The 17944-nt window shown below is 41.6% G+C and overlaps 1 protein-coding gene across 2 annotated transcripts in view; it reads right to left on the bottom strand.

Moving 5' to 3' along the window:
* Positions 1-1977: 1977 nt before the first annotated feature.
* PTCHD1 (patched domain containing 1) overlaps positions 1978-17944 on the bottom strand; it is a 58496-nt gene continuing 42529 nt past the window's right edge. For both annotated transcript variants that reach the window (XM_004769181.3, XM_045089407.1), the window contains one exon: positions 1978-8865. In XM_004769181.3, coding sequence (XP_004769238.1) covers positions 7211-8865 — 1655 coding nt within the window. In that variant the 3' untranslated portion in view covers positions 1978-7210. The remainder of the gene's footprint in view (positions 8866-17944) is intronic.

Here is a 17944-nt window from a genome sequence, read left to right as displayed (position 1 = left end):
TTTCTCCCAAACTGAAGTTTCCTACTACCAGGTTTCCCTGGATGGCACCTTCTTTCCTTGAAGTGGATGAAAGGTACTGGCTTTCCTATCAAACTAATGGTAGGGATAAATGTAAAATTCCTAGTCCTTCTTAAGTTTGGGAATTTCTAAGATGGGGAGACCACCTGGTGTGTCCTTCCTCTTTCCTCCCAAGTCCTTTTCCCCTTGTCTTGATCACAAAGAAAAATTTTAGATATATTTCCACAATTCTAGACATTGGGAGTAATCTCTGTGGTTTGGGGTCTCTGCTGTTCTCACCTATGACTTAGGGAATTCCATCAGCAGTTTCCTGCTATAGAACTGTAATTTGTAAATTCCAAGAAACATTCACTTCCCTGGATTTCTTTTTTTAAGTGTACTGTATGGCTGGTCTCAAACATACTCATGCACAGGAAACAACGAGAATGGGAAGATAATTTTTTTTATGGTTTCCTGCAGATAGCTGAAGACCTTGGCTTGCCAAGCCCCACAGAACCACAGGGCTGGAGCTGCTAAAGCATTTTAATGTATCTTAAGATGTGTCAGGTATGTTGTAAAAGGCAGTGTGCATGCGTTATGTGTGTGCATGAATGTATATGTGTTTATGTTGTACATGTGTTATGGGTGTGTTGAGTGTACACATACTCTGTGTGTGTGTGTGTGCCTGTGTGTGTGTACGAAGCAGACCTAACAGGTGATTATCAGTTTTGAGTAGTTATCCATGGCCCTAGGAGGCATCATGGGATCTGACTTGGTGATTCTGGATAGGATGCAAAGTCAATTTTGGCAGGATGTTAAAGAATAAAGATCTGAAATTCCGAGTTAAACATGTTGAAGGCTCACCCTGGAAATTAAGTACATTGTTTGGCCAAAGAGAATCCTGGTTTCCCAATGATGAACTGGGATGGGAAATGGAAATGGGCTGAGTCGTTGCCATTTTGTAGAAAGTAAACAAAGCACTTTAGATGTCTCAATGAATGAAGTTTTCTAACTTCACATCAGATGCTACAAAGTGGAATGAATATTCTTCCATCTTCCTAGAAGGCTTCCCTTGTCATGGCTGGGCAGGGTGTCATATAAATGGACTGTTTGGCTGCCTTCTTTGTGCTTCAGGGAAGACCAAGTGGTGATTCCCCAAGCAATGCCATTAGGACAACCCAGGTATGTTCCACTGTGCCCAAAGTTATACCAGAGAAAGCACAACCAACAGGTACAAATAGAGTCATTTCTTTTCCAGCTTCCTCCATCAATGTGCACTATATCTAGCTTATGGCTAGGAGTCAAGAAAACTGGGCTTCTATTTGCCTATCTGTGTCCAAGACACACCTGTCCTTAAATGTAACCATATGTCCATGGCCATGATTTCCTATTGGCCTGCTACAGATAATCATGATGAATGAGACACATGCTCTCCCTGTTTGTTGGTGAGGCAGCTGCTCCAAGTGTGTGCATGCATGCCTCGTGTAGACATCTCAGAATTGCCTGGGAGCAGCCCTTCTAAGTATGTGGTATATTGCTGCCCCACAGCTGGTACCTATATAACTTGGAAGTAGGTTCTTCTGACCCTGGTTCGTTGACAGGACCTACTTTCATATGGTGGTTTCGTTGGATGCCCCCTCTGTATATGTATGCGTGTGGGCTGTGCTTACTGTAATTTTGAGGCTACATATACGTTGTTGCAATAGTGAGAATGTAGTAGCAACCTGGTATTCTTTCTGTCAAGAAGAGCACAGGCAGAAGGGTCCTTTCCCCAGTTCTTCCCTGGAGAGTACGTTTAGCTGCTGCTGGAACATAAATATGCAAAATAAATAAACAGATGAATGAATGAAGAATAAATGAATGGAAGTAGGCACTTGGATGGGCATGAAGGTACCAATATTTGAAGTAGTTTTGGCTTCTTGGAGAAAAAGTGGTTGAGGAACTCTTGATTGCCCATTAGCCAAAATGAGGACACCAGAATCACACTCCCATTGAGGTCTTTATTAATTTAGGACAGTGGTTCTTCACCCTTTTTGGGTCACGGACATCTTTTAGAATCTGATGACAACTATGAACTCTCCTTTTAAGAAAATGCACATATTAAACATATACACACATTTTTGCATATAATTTAATTTTAGGGAGTTCAGAGTCCTGCCCTCCCACCAACTCATTCATGGCCCCCAGGTTAAGACCCCATAATTTAGATACATAGAATTTGGCAGTAAAGTGGCAGAATGGAAAAAGGACTGAGGCTAGGAAACTTGAATTATAGTCCTGTATCTGCTTCTAACTAGCTCTGTGCACGTCATTTCACTTCTCTGGGTTTCGGTTTTCTCAGGTGAAAAAAGAGGGAGTAAGTGTAATTCTATCCAAAGATTCAACTGGTGTCAACATTCTGGAGGGAGAAGAGGCTGGCACATTCCACAGCAACAGCATTCCTTCCACCAAGGTTCCTCTGTGGGCTGCCTCCTTGGTATACATTGCTTTTATTGTACTTTGAGATAAAGCCCTCTTTTCCTACCCAGTAAGCTCTTCTGATTGCTTGTGGTGCTAATTTTAATCTAACTTGAAAATCTGCACAGAGGCCATAGCTCTCTGGTTGCCTCACTTCCTCTTCCTTGCATGGTACCCTTGTAGATAGCAAAGAGGACTTCAAACAGATCACCTGGGCAGAAGGGGGGCAGGGGAGGGGCAAGACTGGGGAAGACATCCTGACACTGCCTATTCAGGTGAACGGATTCTAGCTCATTCACTTTCCTATTTGCTAGCTCGTGGACTGGCAGGAAACAGAAATCAACAGTTGTAACCACCACGGGGAGGAACTCTGCCATGTGCTGGCTGCAGCCATCCTCAGGTCTTTGCCAGAGAATCCACTAATACTAATTTAATATTTTTCTCCATGTCACAGCTTTACCATGCTTTTAAAAAGTGGGAAATTTTTCTTCAGCTACCCAGTGCTTTTTGTGGAGAACAAACTTAAAAGCAAATTTCCCAGCAGGAGTGTTCAAATATCTTCAAGTCAGGCATAGTAATTAAATAGCAAGTGGCCTTCCCTCCCGACTCTCATCCCCAAGTGCCTATATCCCATTTTTTTAAAGGATTACAATCCAACCCCAACATCCAGAGCTTGTGCCCTCTTGACAGTTGCCCCACCGAATGGTGATCCAGCCAAATTTTGAATGTCCTGAAATGACCAGGAGAACTAATTGCATCTTCATATAGCCCTAATTCTGTGCCCCAATCTGCAAAAATTTACTTCTCTGAGCTTTATTTACATCATGAACCCTAGTGCTACTGTATGGGATAGAGAAATTATAAATAATGTCTTGAGTTTCTTCTCTACACCAGTCCTTGCCATGAGCACTTTCTCAACATCATCTCCCTTGACCCTCACAGTAAATCAAATGTAGACTCTCTGAGGGCAGGTTTACTTTATCTGTTCACTGCTCTATCCCCAGTCTCTAGAATAGTATCTGGGTGGTATTAGCACTCAGTATATATCTGCTGAATTTAGAGACAGTTCCTGTTATTATCCCCATTTTACAGATGAGAAAACAGATTCACAGAGTTCAAACACTATTATAAGCTGCAGGGTTACTTTAATAGGATCCAAAGGAATAAAGCCATTATGAGGAGGATATCATTTGTGTTCAAGAGGCTCTGCCTCTGCCACACCCCCAGTGTGGCTATCCAACCCACCTGTTCTTGAGATAGACACAGCCACGCTCCACTGCTGGGGCTGGAGGAGAGTGGTACTGGGGTCCCGGAGTGCCACTTAGAACAATTGGGTGGTGGTTAGTTAAAATAACAGGGTTATTAAGGGCCTCATTTAGAGCAGCATTTTGCATAAATAACCATAGCCATGGAGGATGGCATTTGATTATCTCTCTTCTGAGTGAAGATTGAGGGGGTGAAAATGGTAGGAAAGACGGGAGCAAAACAAGGAAACACAAACACTACAAACCAAACCAATGCAGAACAAAATCCAAAACTCCAAAACCAAACCAAACCAAACCAAAACTTAGGAGCTGGAACAATAAAGAGGGAGTTTCATGAGGGTTTTTGTCTTATTTTTTTTTTTTTCTGTGGAGAAAATGGCCTTCTTTTAGCACAAGGAGCCCTCGTGGTATTTGTTGGACCATTGGTATGGGGTTAAACAATAATGCCATGTTTCAGTATCATTTTCTTTGTTGCAAACCCCAAGCTTCTTGTAAATTTACATATTCTGCAGAGCTCTATTCAATGAAAGAATATCACCCTGACCCTTTCCTTTTCTTCATTATGACTGGTCAAGAACACCCAAGTATCACAGTTTTTTAGTTGACCAGGAGAAATGTTTTTGATGAATGGAATATTTTCTTTGGTAAACAAACACCAACTCAAAACCAACCAATAAGTTTCTTTGGTAAAGTGAACATTAATGTCTTGGTTGGAATTAATTGAAACTAAAACTTTTGCAAGTGTTTGCTAGGCTTGTTCCTTCCCTCTTTATAGCAATTGAAAAAGAAAAACTTGATGAAGTAAAGATAAAGACTTAAATTTTACGGGGATGTGATTTGGAGTTGCTTCTCAAGTGTCTTCTCCATGATGGGGTTAACCCAATGCTGTCAGAGCAGTAATCATTAACGAGTAAATAATAATTAATGATTAAATAATAATGATCTAACAATAAACAATAAATCTTGGCATGCAGAGTCCCCTAGTAAAAAAAAAAAATCATTCCATAGTCAGAATTCCATAAGCCTTGATTTCAAGTGCTGAAAAGGGAAGTCGACAAGGTTGAAAATGCCCTTCGTCTAAAAATACAGTATTCCAAGGTATACAGAGACTCAATCAAGTTGGGAAACTACTATCTGTCATAAAACAAAGTTCCACAGCAAGTCATTCTGGTTGATCAAATTGAATGATTAAATTCTCAGCAAAATCCATTTAATTGGTGTGTGTATTGTATCAGTGTTTGTGGAGTCGCTTTAACCCGAGGTGCTCCATGTGGCCGACACTAAATCAATGGCTGATTTAGAACACACTGCTCAGAAAATGATTTAGCAACATATGATTTAAGAATAAAACCAATCCCCTCTTCAGCTGTGTTTTATAAATAATAGCCTAGTTGCAGGCCCCTTGGAGAGAGAATTGATCGCAGATCTATTATGTGAACTTGCCCTTTGTCGAGGACCATACTTGTCCTCAGATTAAAGCTCATTATCTTCTAGTTGAGTGCATAACACGTTGGTATGATCGCTTAGTGTGTCTGCAGGAGAGACTGAACAAATGTGTAACTCACTAGCTACGTATTGAGAACTGAGTGAACGACAGTACAGGAAATAGAAAGCACAGGTTTGCACTTGGTGCATTTACACTGGAATCATTTGGGCATTTTTGCTGTTTGGAAAGACAATGGCAAACCAAAATCCCAAACATTACCCAGACATTAAAAAAAATATATATATATATCTGCCATGTGGCCAATAAAGTCCTATGTTCTTTTCCTTGGAAATGTACTTTGAAGGGAGTAATAGCCCTCTTAAGGGAAAATCTTAAAGTGGCTTGCCCTGTCTTAGGCATGCTAAAATGATGGAAACCCTCTAGTGGTGTGACCCTGGCTGAGTCGCTTTACTCTCCTAGGTCTCAGTTTCCTTCTGTGCGGAGGATGGGGAAGTTGCACAGTACAGAGAGCAAAGGTGCTTTTGGGAAACACTTCCCACTATAGATGTCTAAATAAGCTACATCTCTAAAAGGGAAAAATACTGTAGACATTTGCCTCAAATGTGACCAGGAAATAGCGTCATTTTTATAGACATAAAGAAATGCAGAGGTCTGGGGCAACATACACAGCCTCTTCCAGTCAAAGTTGTTTCTGTTTAGAGCCTGTAAATACTGTGACCAACAGTATAAACATCTAGGCTCGTTAATGTACAGAAGGGCCGTGCAGTGCATTGGACGGGCACCAGCAAAGGTATGGGGGGGCGGGGTGGGGGGCACCAGGATGATGAAAGTGCAGCCAGCTTAGCAGAAATGTTTGACCACCATCACTGATAAACGTGTATTGGTGATTACGTCTTCCAGTCATTTCCATCTGTCTCCCCTTCAGTCCTTCATCTCCCTGCCTGCACTTCTATGAAGCTTCTCAGTTTCAGGACTTAGAACTCACCAAAGAACTTCCTTTTCTCCTCTGTGTCTCTGAGCAGCCATGACTTGAAATGTTATGGCAGATGACCATGTCAGTGTTCATTTCTCCTTCCTCAGCTATGCACAGGCAGATGTTGCTTCTGGGCAGCCACGCAAACACTGCATGTAGGATCAGACCACAAACAGCTGTACCAGTTGGCCATATTTTTTGTTAAAATGGAGACACTGCCTCTGGGTTCAAGTAGACACCTGCTTTTCCTTCATCCTGCCAGGTATTTGGGATTGGCTCTGCAGCTTTGGGTACCCGGAGCCTCCTGCCAAGAGCTGTAACTAATAAAGCAGATCCATTTGGTGACAAGCAACAAGATATTCCAAAATAGAATCGCTCCAACTCTGCAGTGCTGGAGCTGTCATTGGTTTAAAGGTGTATTCACCAAATCATACACATGGTCAAAGTATGCTGATGGGGGGCTATGATTTCTTCATTCTGCACAACAAAACTGCCTCACCTGGGCGAATTTGGGAATCACTCAATTTCATTCCATGGGTGATGGCCACTCTACCATGGGTCACTTCCAAGGTTGTGGCTTGCTTTTGCTGGCTAGAACTTTTGAAAGCATCTCCTTGGGGTGCTGGGGAGCTAGATGAGACAGCTAAGACCTCAAACCACAGACTCTGCCCGGAGCTACTGCTCTGCAGAAGTTCTGGAAGCTTTATTGTTTGAACAATGCTTAAAGCTATTTCTGCTTTGGCAGCTGACCTTTCAATCAGTAGGTTTTTGTCACAATACCAGCAACATCTGCAGTGTGAATAAAATAGGATTCTGCTTGCTAATAAGCTTTCTTCTATTTGATCTTAGTTTAAGAGATGTGTCTGTGTGTGTATGTGTGTGTAAATTCTTTCTGGTAGCAGTCCTTTTGTTTAAAAGACTGAAAATATGCAATGCCCATTTCCCCCCTTGTCCTTTACTTTGGCAATGTCTGTTTCTTAAAAAAGAAAGAACAACTTTGAATTTGTTTCATTAACATAATCTCTTTGCTCTCGATAAGACCTAGGGTGAAAATAAAACAAGCAGACTCTATCACACTGTTGTAATTTGGTCAACCACTCGGGTACTGTCAATATCCACCATTTCCACACATTCGATTTCCTCCCGGTTTTCAGGATTTTTCTTCTCTTTCCTTTTTTTCTTAGAGGGTGGCAGGAAAGTCAGTATCACAGGTAAAATGGCAAAGCAGTGAAAGAAGGTGACAAATGCTATTAAAAACAAGCACCTGAACAGTGTACAGGTCAGATTTGAAGGCACAGCTGCGAGAGGAATCAGACCAACGATATAGCAGAGGTAGCTCTGTAAAATCGCTACCCCGTGCACTTCCAGGGCATTCTTTACCCATTTAGTTCTTGTGAAATCCTTGCCCAGAACAAAGGTGGATAACAGTGGAGCACAATTGTCAATTGTGTAGTTAATTCCATAAATTAAGCATAGCACAGAAATGCAGTCCAGTTCTACTTTCCATAAGGTCATGAAACCTATAACTCCAAACTCCACGGACACAACCGTTAGAGTGAGCCAGACATTAATCAGAGAGTCTGCCACCAGGAATGCCGAGAAGAAGAGCAGGAACAAAGCACTGATGCAGGAGTTGTGCAGGGGGGCTCCCAGAGAGGAGGCATATCTATCCATATACACGAAGGACGGGTTGAAGACAATGAACTTCACCTTAGAGGTGACAGAAAGTCTCCTGAGGGTCTCCAGGAGATCATAGAGTTCTTCTCTGTTAGTTTCCATGGTCTTGGCCACCAGAAACATTCTGGAGGCCACTACATCAACCTCATCATTGTACTTTTTAGAGAAGATGATGTCCTCTTGAAAATGTGAAAATTGGGGAGCTTTCAGGAAGGAATTCCTCAACATGTCTGTGAAGTTTTTCTTAGGCAAACCAGTGGACACATTGAGTTTCCGAAGGTAATTTAAATAGCTCTCAAACCAGGATATCCGCACGAACCCCTTGGTGTATTCTAGCACATCTTCTTGGACACTAGTGTTCCAGTATTCTATGGACTCGTATATGTAAAACCCAATCACCGGACTGTAGTTACTAAAGTACTTTTGCTGGGCAGTAGTGTACTCAATGGTTTGCGTCGCAGTTGCTACGATGTTACTAAGGTCTGACCCTTCACTGACCTGCAGATAGCCCATTAAGGCAAAGGAAATATAAATAAGGTAAAAGAGAACTACAAAAGGCTTGACATAGGTGTTGGTTATCCAGTCACAGTAATAGCGTTTGAGGAAACATACCAATAGGTGACTCTCGTAAGTGTTCGCTTCCTCGCCGTCGGTTGTGTCCTCACTGAATCTGGCTGTCAGGAGAAACCTGTACCATGCCGGCTTCTCCTGCAATGCCTCGGGCTTTGGGACTTTCCTACAGAAGATACTATGCTGGTAATTGTTTTCTATGTAGCCAGTGAATACCAGGCTGGAACCATAAAACGAGAGTACATAGAGGTAGTTGAAGAAGATTGCAATACAGGAATTGCAGCAGAAAATCCTGGCTGCCTCAATGTTCGTGAAAGGGCTGGCCCCTATGCCAAAGGTGACCAGGTACATGGCAGTGGTGAGAGAAAAGGAGAGCATGGAGTCTGCATAGACTGCTGCAGTTCTCTCTTTAACATGTTGGTCTTCTCTAGTTTTCCTCCAGGAGGATAACATTTCAAAAGTCCCATACAATCCATGACCTGAGGGGGCAGAAAAAGACCAGATCAAAAAGTTGAAAAGACTAACCTCTTTCAAGAGAGGAACCGACTTGGTCACGGGCAACTACCGGGTCAAGGGGAGTACAACCAGCCTTGGTGGTGACAGATTGTGAATGCCAAGAATTTCTTCCGTGGAAGAGAGCCCTGTCTTTTAGTTAATCCTAAATGTTAATGGCAAGTGAAAGATAAGATCGAGGAGCTAAGATCTCCATTGCTCCCTTCTGGCTCAAGAATGTGGGCTAGAATTTTGCCTATGGAAAACCGAGTAGACTGGCATCTGTCTCTTGGGGATTATATACAGTGAGAGGTTAGGGCTGTTGGGGCAGCTTGCAGAGTTTTTGTTTCCCTTGCTTGGTGGAACACTCCAGAGAAAGCTCCTGGCCACTCATCACTTGGCTTGGCATCCCCATAAGTCTGGCTGGAGGTCAGCACAGAGGAGGGCTGTGGGCAGAGGGTTCTGAGTTAATGTCTCATCATCTCATCTATGTTTGGCCAAATGGAGGGCGTTAGGAAGAGAAAGAGGCACTGTATTTAATTTGAGTCTTGACAGGAATCTAAATCACAGCCTCTTCCCCCCTCCCCCACCCCCAAGTATCAGTCCAGGGAACAAGAAATCTGAGACACAGAGGGAAGCACAATAAGTAGCACTGGGTTTCAGTGAATAGGAAAGACAGAAACTGCAACACGGTTCACATGATCTCTCCCTGCCACTGATAAAAATTAAATTTCTGCTTGTAGATGTATAGTTTGAGTTTTGTCTTCAGGGACCTGTTTGACCAATTTTGCTTGTTTGTAGATGACGTATCAAGCAGGGGCTGACCCTGCTGGCTTCTCTGCACTATTTGGCAATGGCCTCTGAGGAAGAGACCCAGATCAATAACCTTTTCCTTAACTACTTAGTGCCTTGGCCTCCTTGGTTAGTACTCCAGAAGCACGGGAATAGCAGAGGTATGGGAAGTGCCCATGTTTTGATTCCATTCTCCTGCTTGAGACTAGATCTAGCTTGCCTTCCCCCACCTCTCCTGGTTGGAGGTAGACACTCTCCCGATGGTTCTCCCTGGGTTTCCAGGCTCTCGTGACACTGAAAAGCCACCGGAAGTGACTTGTTGTAGCTTTCAGTCACCCCTATCTTGGCACTAGGATCAGCAGATCTAATTTTCTGCTTCTATGTCTTGGCATATTCAATCCCATTATTGAGGAGAATAAAATCTTTACCCACTGGTACAATAGTTTTGTTTTTAAAGAGGTATTAAAAATCTCTGGCCAAGCATAATGCTGAGTGAAGTGAGTCACTGTTATCTTGTGTGTTCAGTAACTGGGTGAACACCTTCCCTCATGCCCAGGCTGGCATTTACATCCTTATTGTGAAGTCTTGTTCGCTCTCACACCCGATGTCCGTTTTGTAGTCGTGATACAGGCCTGTTTTCTCAGAAGGATTTGGCATTTATCTGCATTTACTAGGCATCATTTTGCAGCCACTTTAAGAGGGCAGGTTGGGACTGTCAACCCGATAACTAGCACTGTGCCCCCCCCCTCAATTGGAGGCACCTGAACTCCCCAGACATGCAGCCAAAAGTGCACTCATTGATTGGAATCCTGTTAATTATGCTTTAGAAAGTCACTGTCTAGTCTCAGAAGGGAAGACTATTTATTAAGTCTGTTTCCACATTGTTCTCAGGAAGGATTGACCGACCTTTGTTCCAGGACAATGAGAGTAAAAAGAGGATTAATCCCTCCAAGGCATCTGCATCCTGGGCAGACAATACTGACCATTTCATCTGCGGCCACGTAGACTAAGTTCTCTTGGACTTAAAACACACTTAAAAATTTCACTGAAAATGGCAAATGGAGTGGGTTTTTTTTTTTAAACAGTGTTTATATGCTAGAAACAAGAAAAATGTTTTAAAACAGGGCTTTAGTACTGAGTCATTAAATATGTTAAGAATATAAGAATGCATATAGCAGGATTACAATTAGTCATATAGTAGAATTTAAATTAAATCTAAGTCAATGTGATGTTTTATAACATTATCTGATTCCGACTCTTGTTGAAAAATACCCTAAGAATCCCATTTCTCACAATGTTGTTGGAGTAATCTTAGAGGCTAAGTGAGGAAAGGAATTGGAATTAACAAAACTATTACGTGAAGAGTGAGGCTCGAGGGTCCAGAATGAAAATAATCAGACTCAAGGAAAGTTGGAAATAGACCGTGAGCTTGTCTCCTGAGTTCTGTTGCTGCATTTTAAATGCCTTGTCCTTCTACAGTTTGATCATTTTTATTGAGTCCTGACTCTCTTTGCATATGATGTTGTTTCTTGGGGCAGCTCCAGGGAGAATTTTCCTTTTATTCTTAGGGACTTTTTGGAAACTATACGTTTCCTTCTTTCCTCTCGCTACAGGGGTATGCATGTAGACATTTGCAGAGGCAAGAAGAGGATGCCCCAAGAAAGAATCTGTTCCACTTGATCACTCAGAATTTGTTGCTAGTTATTGTTGTTCTTGCCTCTAAAGGCCCCCACCATCCTTGCTGATAGGCCAGATTCTTGTTTCTCAAGCCATACCTTTCTGGCAGATGCTTACACCCTAAATTCCAAATTGGAAGTATGCAGTGTCTTTGAAGAGCTCTTAGGATTTCAGGGACAACTGTGTACACCATAACTGGGCCTCCTTCCTGAAATTCAGTCCGTCAAGAGGAAGATGAGTGCCAGCATAGCTGGAGGTGCCCCCCAGGGATTACCAGCCTGGAGCACCTCGCTGTGCCTAGACCTGATTCACAGCAGGTAATTATGTTGAAGAGGTCAGTCTGTGACCCTAAAAGAAAGCTGAATGATGGGGTATCTGTTTCCTGGCCTGGACTCAAGGGGAGTCATATTCTAGGAGTCCTAGGACACGAGGAATACCCTGCCTGCTCCCGCAGTCCCCCAGAATGCCTACTCTGCCCATAATTAGAGCTGAATTCCCTTTGGTTTTGGCCTTTGAGGGTGTTCTCACAAATGCAGACAGACCCCTCCGGGACAGTGTACTGTGTCCTGAAGCAGCTTCCCTTCAGTCTGGGGGGTGGGGAGGCAAGAAAGAGGAAATTAGAGGTGGGTGGACTTCACAGAGACTAAACCCTTGGCAGTTTTTCTTCCAGCTAGCCCTGGCCTTATCTTTTGTAGCCCATTTCAGAAATGGGCTGGTGAAATCAAGGAAAGGCAGGGAAGACAGGTTTTGGTAGGTTCCTTTCCTCTTCACTTTCCTCTCTCAGCAGGTGCCTCCCTACTTTAGTGTCACCATCATCCATCACCCTCTTAGCTTTGGGGCTGGGGTCCAGCAAGCAGGACTCTGAGGCCAGATCGCACAGATGTAGGCAAACAGATACTGCATGTGGGCTGAAGATACTTTTCAGAGGTTTGGCTGTCATTTCCCCTATTTTAAAAATAGCACCTTTTAAAAGGTGCTTTAAAAGCAAAAATATTGCTGTCTTCTTAGCATTGTAGTTTTAAGATTTTTCTCTATGAAGTCCGAACTCTGTAAGCCTCTCTATTAAGTCTGACCAAGGGGTGTATGTCATTGGTGCCAAGCATCATTCTAGCAAGGGACCATTATCCATCTCCCGAGTTGCAAGCCTGTTCACGAGCACTCTCTCATAGCAGCACTCATGTAGGGAGCTACCCAAACCTGAAGTTCCAAACAGACTTCGCCTTTGGTGACCAGAGGGCCTGTGGTGGTTAAAGGAGGCGGGGCTCAACCTCACAATGGCAGGTCCATGGCCCAAGACCCGGAAGTAAAGACTATCCTGGTGAGCACGCCAGAAACCAATTGATACCCCACGGGATTCCCTCTCTTACAGTCACAGTGTTTAAGGCTGAGGAGTTGCCAAAGGGAACTGTTAAACCACACATATTGATTCTACCAAATTCTTAAGATAAAGAGACTTCTAAAGTATTCACTTGTCTTTTAAAAGCACATGCAAGATGTTTGTTTCTATTTCGGTACACTGCAAGTCTGTATACTTCCATGGGTGTCAGTATGTGTCACACGTACAGGCCCAAGTTCTGATTATTCATGAGGGAACACTTTGAAGCAGTGGGGGCTTTTAGCCAGGTCCTGGGGTGAGGACAGTGGAGTTCTTTGCCAACATTCAGATATAATTTGTACCAGGAGTGCAATTTATGTTTTATTAGCAGTAGACTTTGGGATTATCATCTAGTAAAATCAAATACTAGAGGACTTAGGCTAATCATTTTTCTGCTTTTCCAAGTGATTTTATATCTGTATGTACACATGACTCTCAGGCTTTGGAGCCATGAGGAGAGAAAGCAGCACAAGTGATAAATAGCACTAATGGTGGAAAAACCCCAACTGGCTAATCTTCCAGTCACTTAGGGTGAGGCTCAGGAACACTCTCAGATCAAATCTCATCCTTACCCAGACCCTTTTCTGGGGCCTGACCAAGGCCTTCAGGGTTGTTTATAATCCACTAATGCAGGAATTTACCAACGAATAGTTGAGAGCTAATCCAACTTTACCCAGTAGTCGTGCTTTAGGAAAGCTATTCATAAAACAAATATTTTCAATGTATGTAATGGTTTTGCTATCAGAGGCAGTCTGGGTGATTTGTTTATTTTTTTGCCAATGAATAATTGCAAGCAAATTGATCTATTTTGTGCATCTGGATTCTGTAGGGCAGATTTTTCTCCAAGCCCAGACTCTCCTGCCTTCCCCGACACACACAGACATAGCACAGAGGCTGATGCCTTTGGGCACTACTCACATTTTCATCCTTTCCATACTAGCAGGATTTCCTCATCTGGAGTTCCAGAACACAAGGAGTAGCTGAGAAGATGAGGTGAAATGGGATGACTTGCTGGTGGATGATCTCTTAGTTTCAGTGTAAAAACATTTAATATCAAGAGACAATGAAGCCATTTATAGCATGCCTGGGCAGTGCCAAATTTCTTACGTGAAAATAAAATTACTACATTTTTCTAGAAGACCCAGAGTATGATGAATACAGAATATGATGATTTTGTGTGAGCAAAATCTGCTTAAAACATATTTTACTCTTAGATGAGCCTCACTAAGTAGCTCACGTTCATAAAATACTTTTCTTTCAGTGACATCCCCATAAATTCATGATTTGGGGGTTTTTTTGAGAAGAAATTTAAGATGTATGAATGTCAGGGTTGAGTAACATCTATTTTCAGGGGAAGTTCATTAATTGGGTTACATTTACACTTTGCCAGTTACAAACATTTACTTTCTATGCTGAATTGATTGGTTTATCCCAGCCTGTTTTGTGTCACAGTTAAGAGTGAGAGTTAAGGAAGGTATACTATGCTTAAGTTAAGAAGGATGTACACATCAGGGCAAACACACTCATCCTATGCTTTCTACCAGAGACTTGTCACAGTTTGGCAATTCTAATCACAGCATTGGATTTTAATCTGAGAAATGCTTTTCCTTCATTAGAGAGCTGCAAATAAGAGTCCAAGAAATGAATATGCAAATAGCTTTTCCTTGTTGAAAGAAAGGTATTTAGATACTGAGTGTGTGTGTGTGTGTGTGTGTGCACTATATGAAATCATGTCTGCAAATGGGGTCCGCGGTATATGCTATGGTCATTGTGTAATATCTTTACATATAGGTGACATATGTAATATATAAATACATGCATATATGTCATATCCTATTCAAATGTTTTATATATTTACATATAAAATGTGTGAATATATACTATATAATAGGGAAATATATAGTATTTATATTCAAATATTCAAAAAATATATGCTACATAATGTTATAAACGTGAAATGCACATATATGCACATGAACTTATTGCATAATGTATCATATTACATATGACATATAATATAGCTGATGTGGTATATACCATGCACACACACACACACACACACACACATATGATGGATAGTACGCTGATTTGAAAGTTATTTTGCTGGTGAGGAAGAGAAATGCTAGTGCTACTATACCATCAGTGCAGAGAAGAGGCTAGAATCTCTCTCTTATGTTCCATCTACATTTTGGTTCTTGGCTACTGAAGTAGCCTAGGTGAAATTCAGAATTTCCTTGACAATGACTGTGTATCTTCTTGCATTGTGAGCTCCTATAGACCCTTTTGGTCACTACTACTTGGTCCCAGCAGTGACTTCCTGAGATGCTGGCCCAGTGCAACACCAAACTAGGTATTTTTCTCCATAGCCTATTATTAACAGCTCATTGTCCTGCTGTTGCCTCTCCTTTGTAAAATCTGCCATTTCCCCAGTCCCTAGACTAGGTGGGGCTAGACCACCTAGACTGTACCAAGACCAGGGTCAGAGAGGAGGAGTCACTGCATTCCTCTGCCTTACTGAGCTCTGCATTCCTCGACGGGACCCATCAGTCCTGTTCTCATCCTCCTTTATGGTTAAGAATAGAACAATAGAACACGTTTTATACCATTTTCCCCAGAACCATTTCTCCCCACTCACCCTTTAATGGAATATGATTGGTGAGGCATAATAAAAGGGTGAGAACTACCCACAAAACTAGATTGTACAATCTCCTTGTAAATTGGTTCCCAAATAGCCACTGGACATTATAAAAAAGATACCCAGGGAAAAAACTTTGAAATTATTATATGGAATTACTGTTTTATTTTAAATCACATGTAAACAAAACTGAGAATAATAAAACCCCTATCACCTAGGGTTTTTTTCCTCCAGAAATTACTGAACCAATTAGTGATTAATGTTCCAAGCAGAGCATTTCCACAGCATTCTACTCCGTCATGTAGTCTGTCATATTGTTGCAGATAATGGACTTCTACAATAATGTATTAGGTTGAACCATAAGAAATTACTGCTTTTTAGTTCAAAAATGGCTGGTTATTTGTACCAATTTTGTAGGTCAAAAGCAGTTAAATATTGGCAATTTCCTATGGCTCGAACTTCATAATTATCTGGTTGATTTCCTCACCCCACATGTTTCACGGCTTTAGAAATATGCCAGAATATGGGGCGCCTGGCTGGCTCAGTCAGTAGAGCATGTGACTCTTGATCTTGGGGGTCCTAAGTTTCAAGCCCCATATTGGGCATAGGGATTACTTAAAAAAAAAAAAAAAAGAAGAAGAAAAAAGAAATATGCCAGAATGCTCAACCAGAAAGCAAAACCTTTCAGGTCTGCTTGAGTTTAGAGCAAAAGTAATTAAGAATTCTGATTTCTCGGGTGCCTGGGTGGCTCAGTGGGTTAAGCCACTGCCTTCGGCTCAGGTCATGATCTCAGGGTCCTGGGATCGAGTCCCGCATCGGGCTCTCTGCTCAGCAGGGAGCCTGGTTCCTCCTCTCTCTGCCTGCCTCTCTGCCTACTTGTGATCTCTCTCTCTCTCTGTCAAATAAATAAATAAATAAAATCTTTAAAAAAAAAAAAAGAATTCTGATTTCTCAGAACAAAATTTCCTGCACAAGAACTTTCACTTCTTCAAAGCCTAAACTCCTTATACTGCATCATATTCCAGGTGGCATCAGATGAGAACAAATTCTCAGAAAACTGAGCCGATCTTCTGGTTTCTGTTAAATACAGATAATCTTGGAATATACTTGAAAAGAACCAAATGCCTCTGCTATTATTCTCCTCCTATCACTTAATTACATCCTTTCTTCCCTTCCCATCCTTGAATTTGAGTGGCCAGGCTTGAAAATTCAGAAGGAAGAGGGCACCCCGGATGTGGCATTTGACCTTCTCAAAAGTCCCAAACACTTGAAAGAGCTTTGAATCCCCAGTAGCTCACTGTGGTCATATAGTGGTTAGCAATCTGTTATGAAACGGCTTGAGGAATATTTTTTTGAAGAACATTTTTTTGTCTCATCTGATCTCCATGGCTTTTGTATCTTGGTAAATGCAAAGCACCCCTTATAAGTTAGATTACCACGTTCAAACTAATACCAAAACTCTCTTTCACCACAACTTCCGTTCTCTCCTTTCAGCTGGTCAGAATATACATGAAGTCACAAACCTTCCACATTAAGAAGGAAGAAACCTTCCTTCGGTTCCCTCCTATATTCTCCAACACTCCATTCCCTTCCTGATTTGTATCTGACCAGGAAAGCTGTGCAAATAGTAAGCCTGTAAGGAGAGCTTGCATGCACAAAATCTTTGCCAATTTCTTAAATCATAGCCAAGTGGAGGGCAATGGTGTAAAGCCTCATCCTTTAAAGGAAGTTCCATAACAGGTTAAAATGATGAGTGTTCGATGTTTACAAATGACAGTTCAAATACTTCATTCAGTACCTGATACTAATATAGTTTGGAAAGAAAGGATAGTACTTTACGAATAATGGGTATGGATGAGATAAACTCTTCTCCAAGTTTATAGTAACTAAAAAATGTCAATGGACATTTATAATGAGGTAGACCTTTAAGGATTTCAGCTCTGAATAAACTGATCTGACTCATACGGACAGGGGTTTTGGCAGAAGTGGGATTGTCTAATATGCATGACGCTGATTAAAAACATTCTAAATCATGATGTATCTATGCTTACATCATTGTCAAAATGATTCATCTGTGTAGGATATATTCTTATTGCCAGAGATGTCACGTATCGTTTTGGCTAGAAACGCACAGTCACATCCCATTATGGCGAACTCTCAGAGTTTATCCAAATTCTTTCCTATTCTGGAATTTTGTCAGGTTAATACTGCTTGACACACGTGGTCTTAAAATTTTCCATTCTAAGTCAGTCTACTGCCATTTTGGCATTTGGCTGGATCTGGCCTTATGTGACCGGCATCACACTGAGAATGTTTAGTTTGTTGAATTTTAAATATAATGTTTATTACGTTATAGACCTGTTGTTGGCCAAGGAAATCTGTATAGAGGCTTTTTTTTTTTTTTCCTGAGATGCTTTTCCTTTTAAATGAGGCCACATAGTTTTACATTTTAATTTGATATTGTATTTCTATAACATGGAAAATCAAGTTTTGCTTAAATCTTAGCTTAGGCATAGCCATTTTATAGACAGGCAGATTTTAAAACTGGGTGAACAGTTTATTGACTCATAATGCAAAACCCTTAGCA

The sequence above is a fragment of the Mustela putorius genome, unplaced genomic scaffold (genome assembly GCF_011764305.1).
Source record: "Mustela putorius furo isolate JIRA1106 unplaced genomic scaffold, ASM1176430v1.1 tig00003836_pilon_pilon_pilon, whole genome shotgun sequence".
Taxonomy (NCBI): Eukaryota; Metazoa; Chordata; class Mammalia; order Carnivora; family Mustelidae; genus Mustela; species Mustela putorius.
Note: the sequence above shows the minus strand (reverse complement) of the source record. Positions and strands in the feature narration are given on the sequence as shown.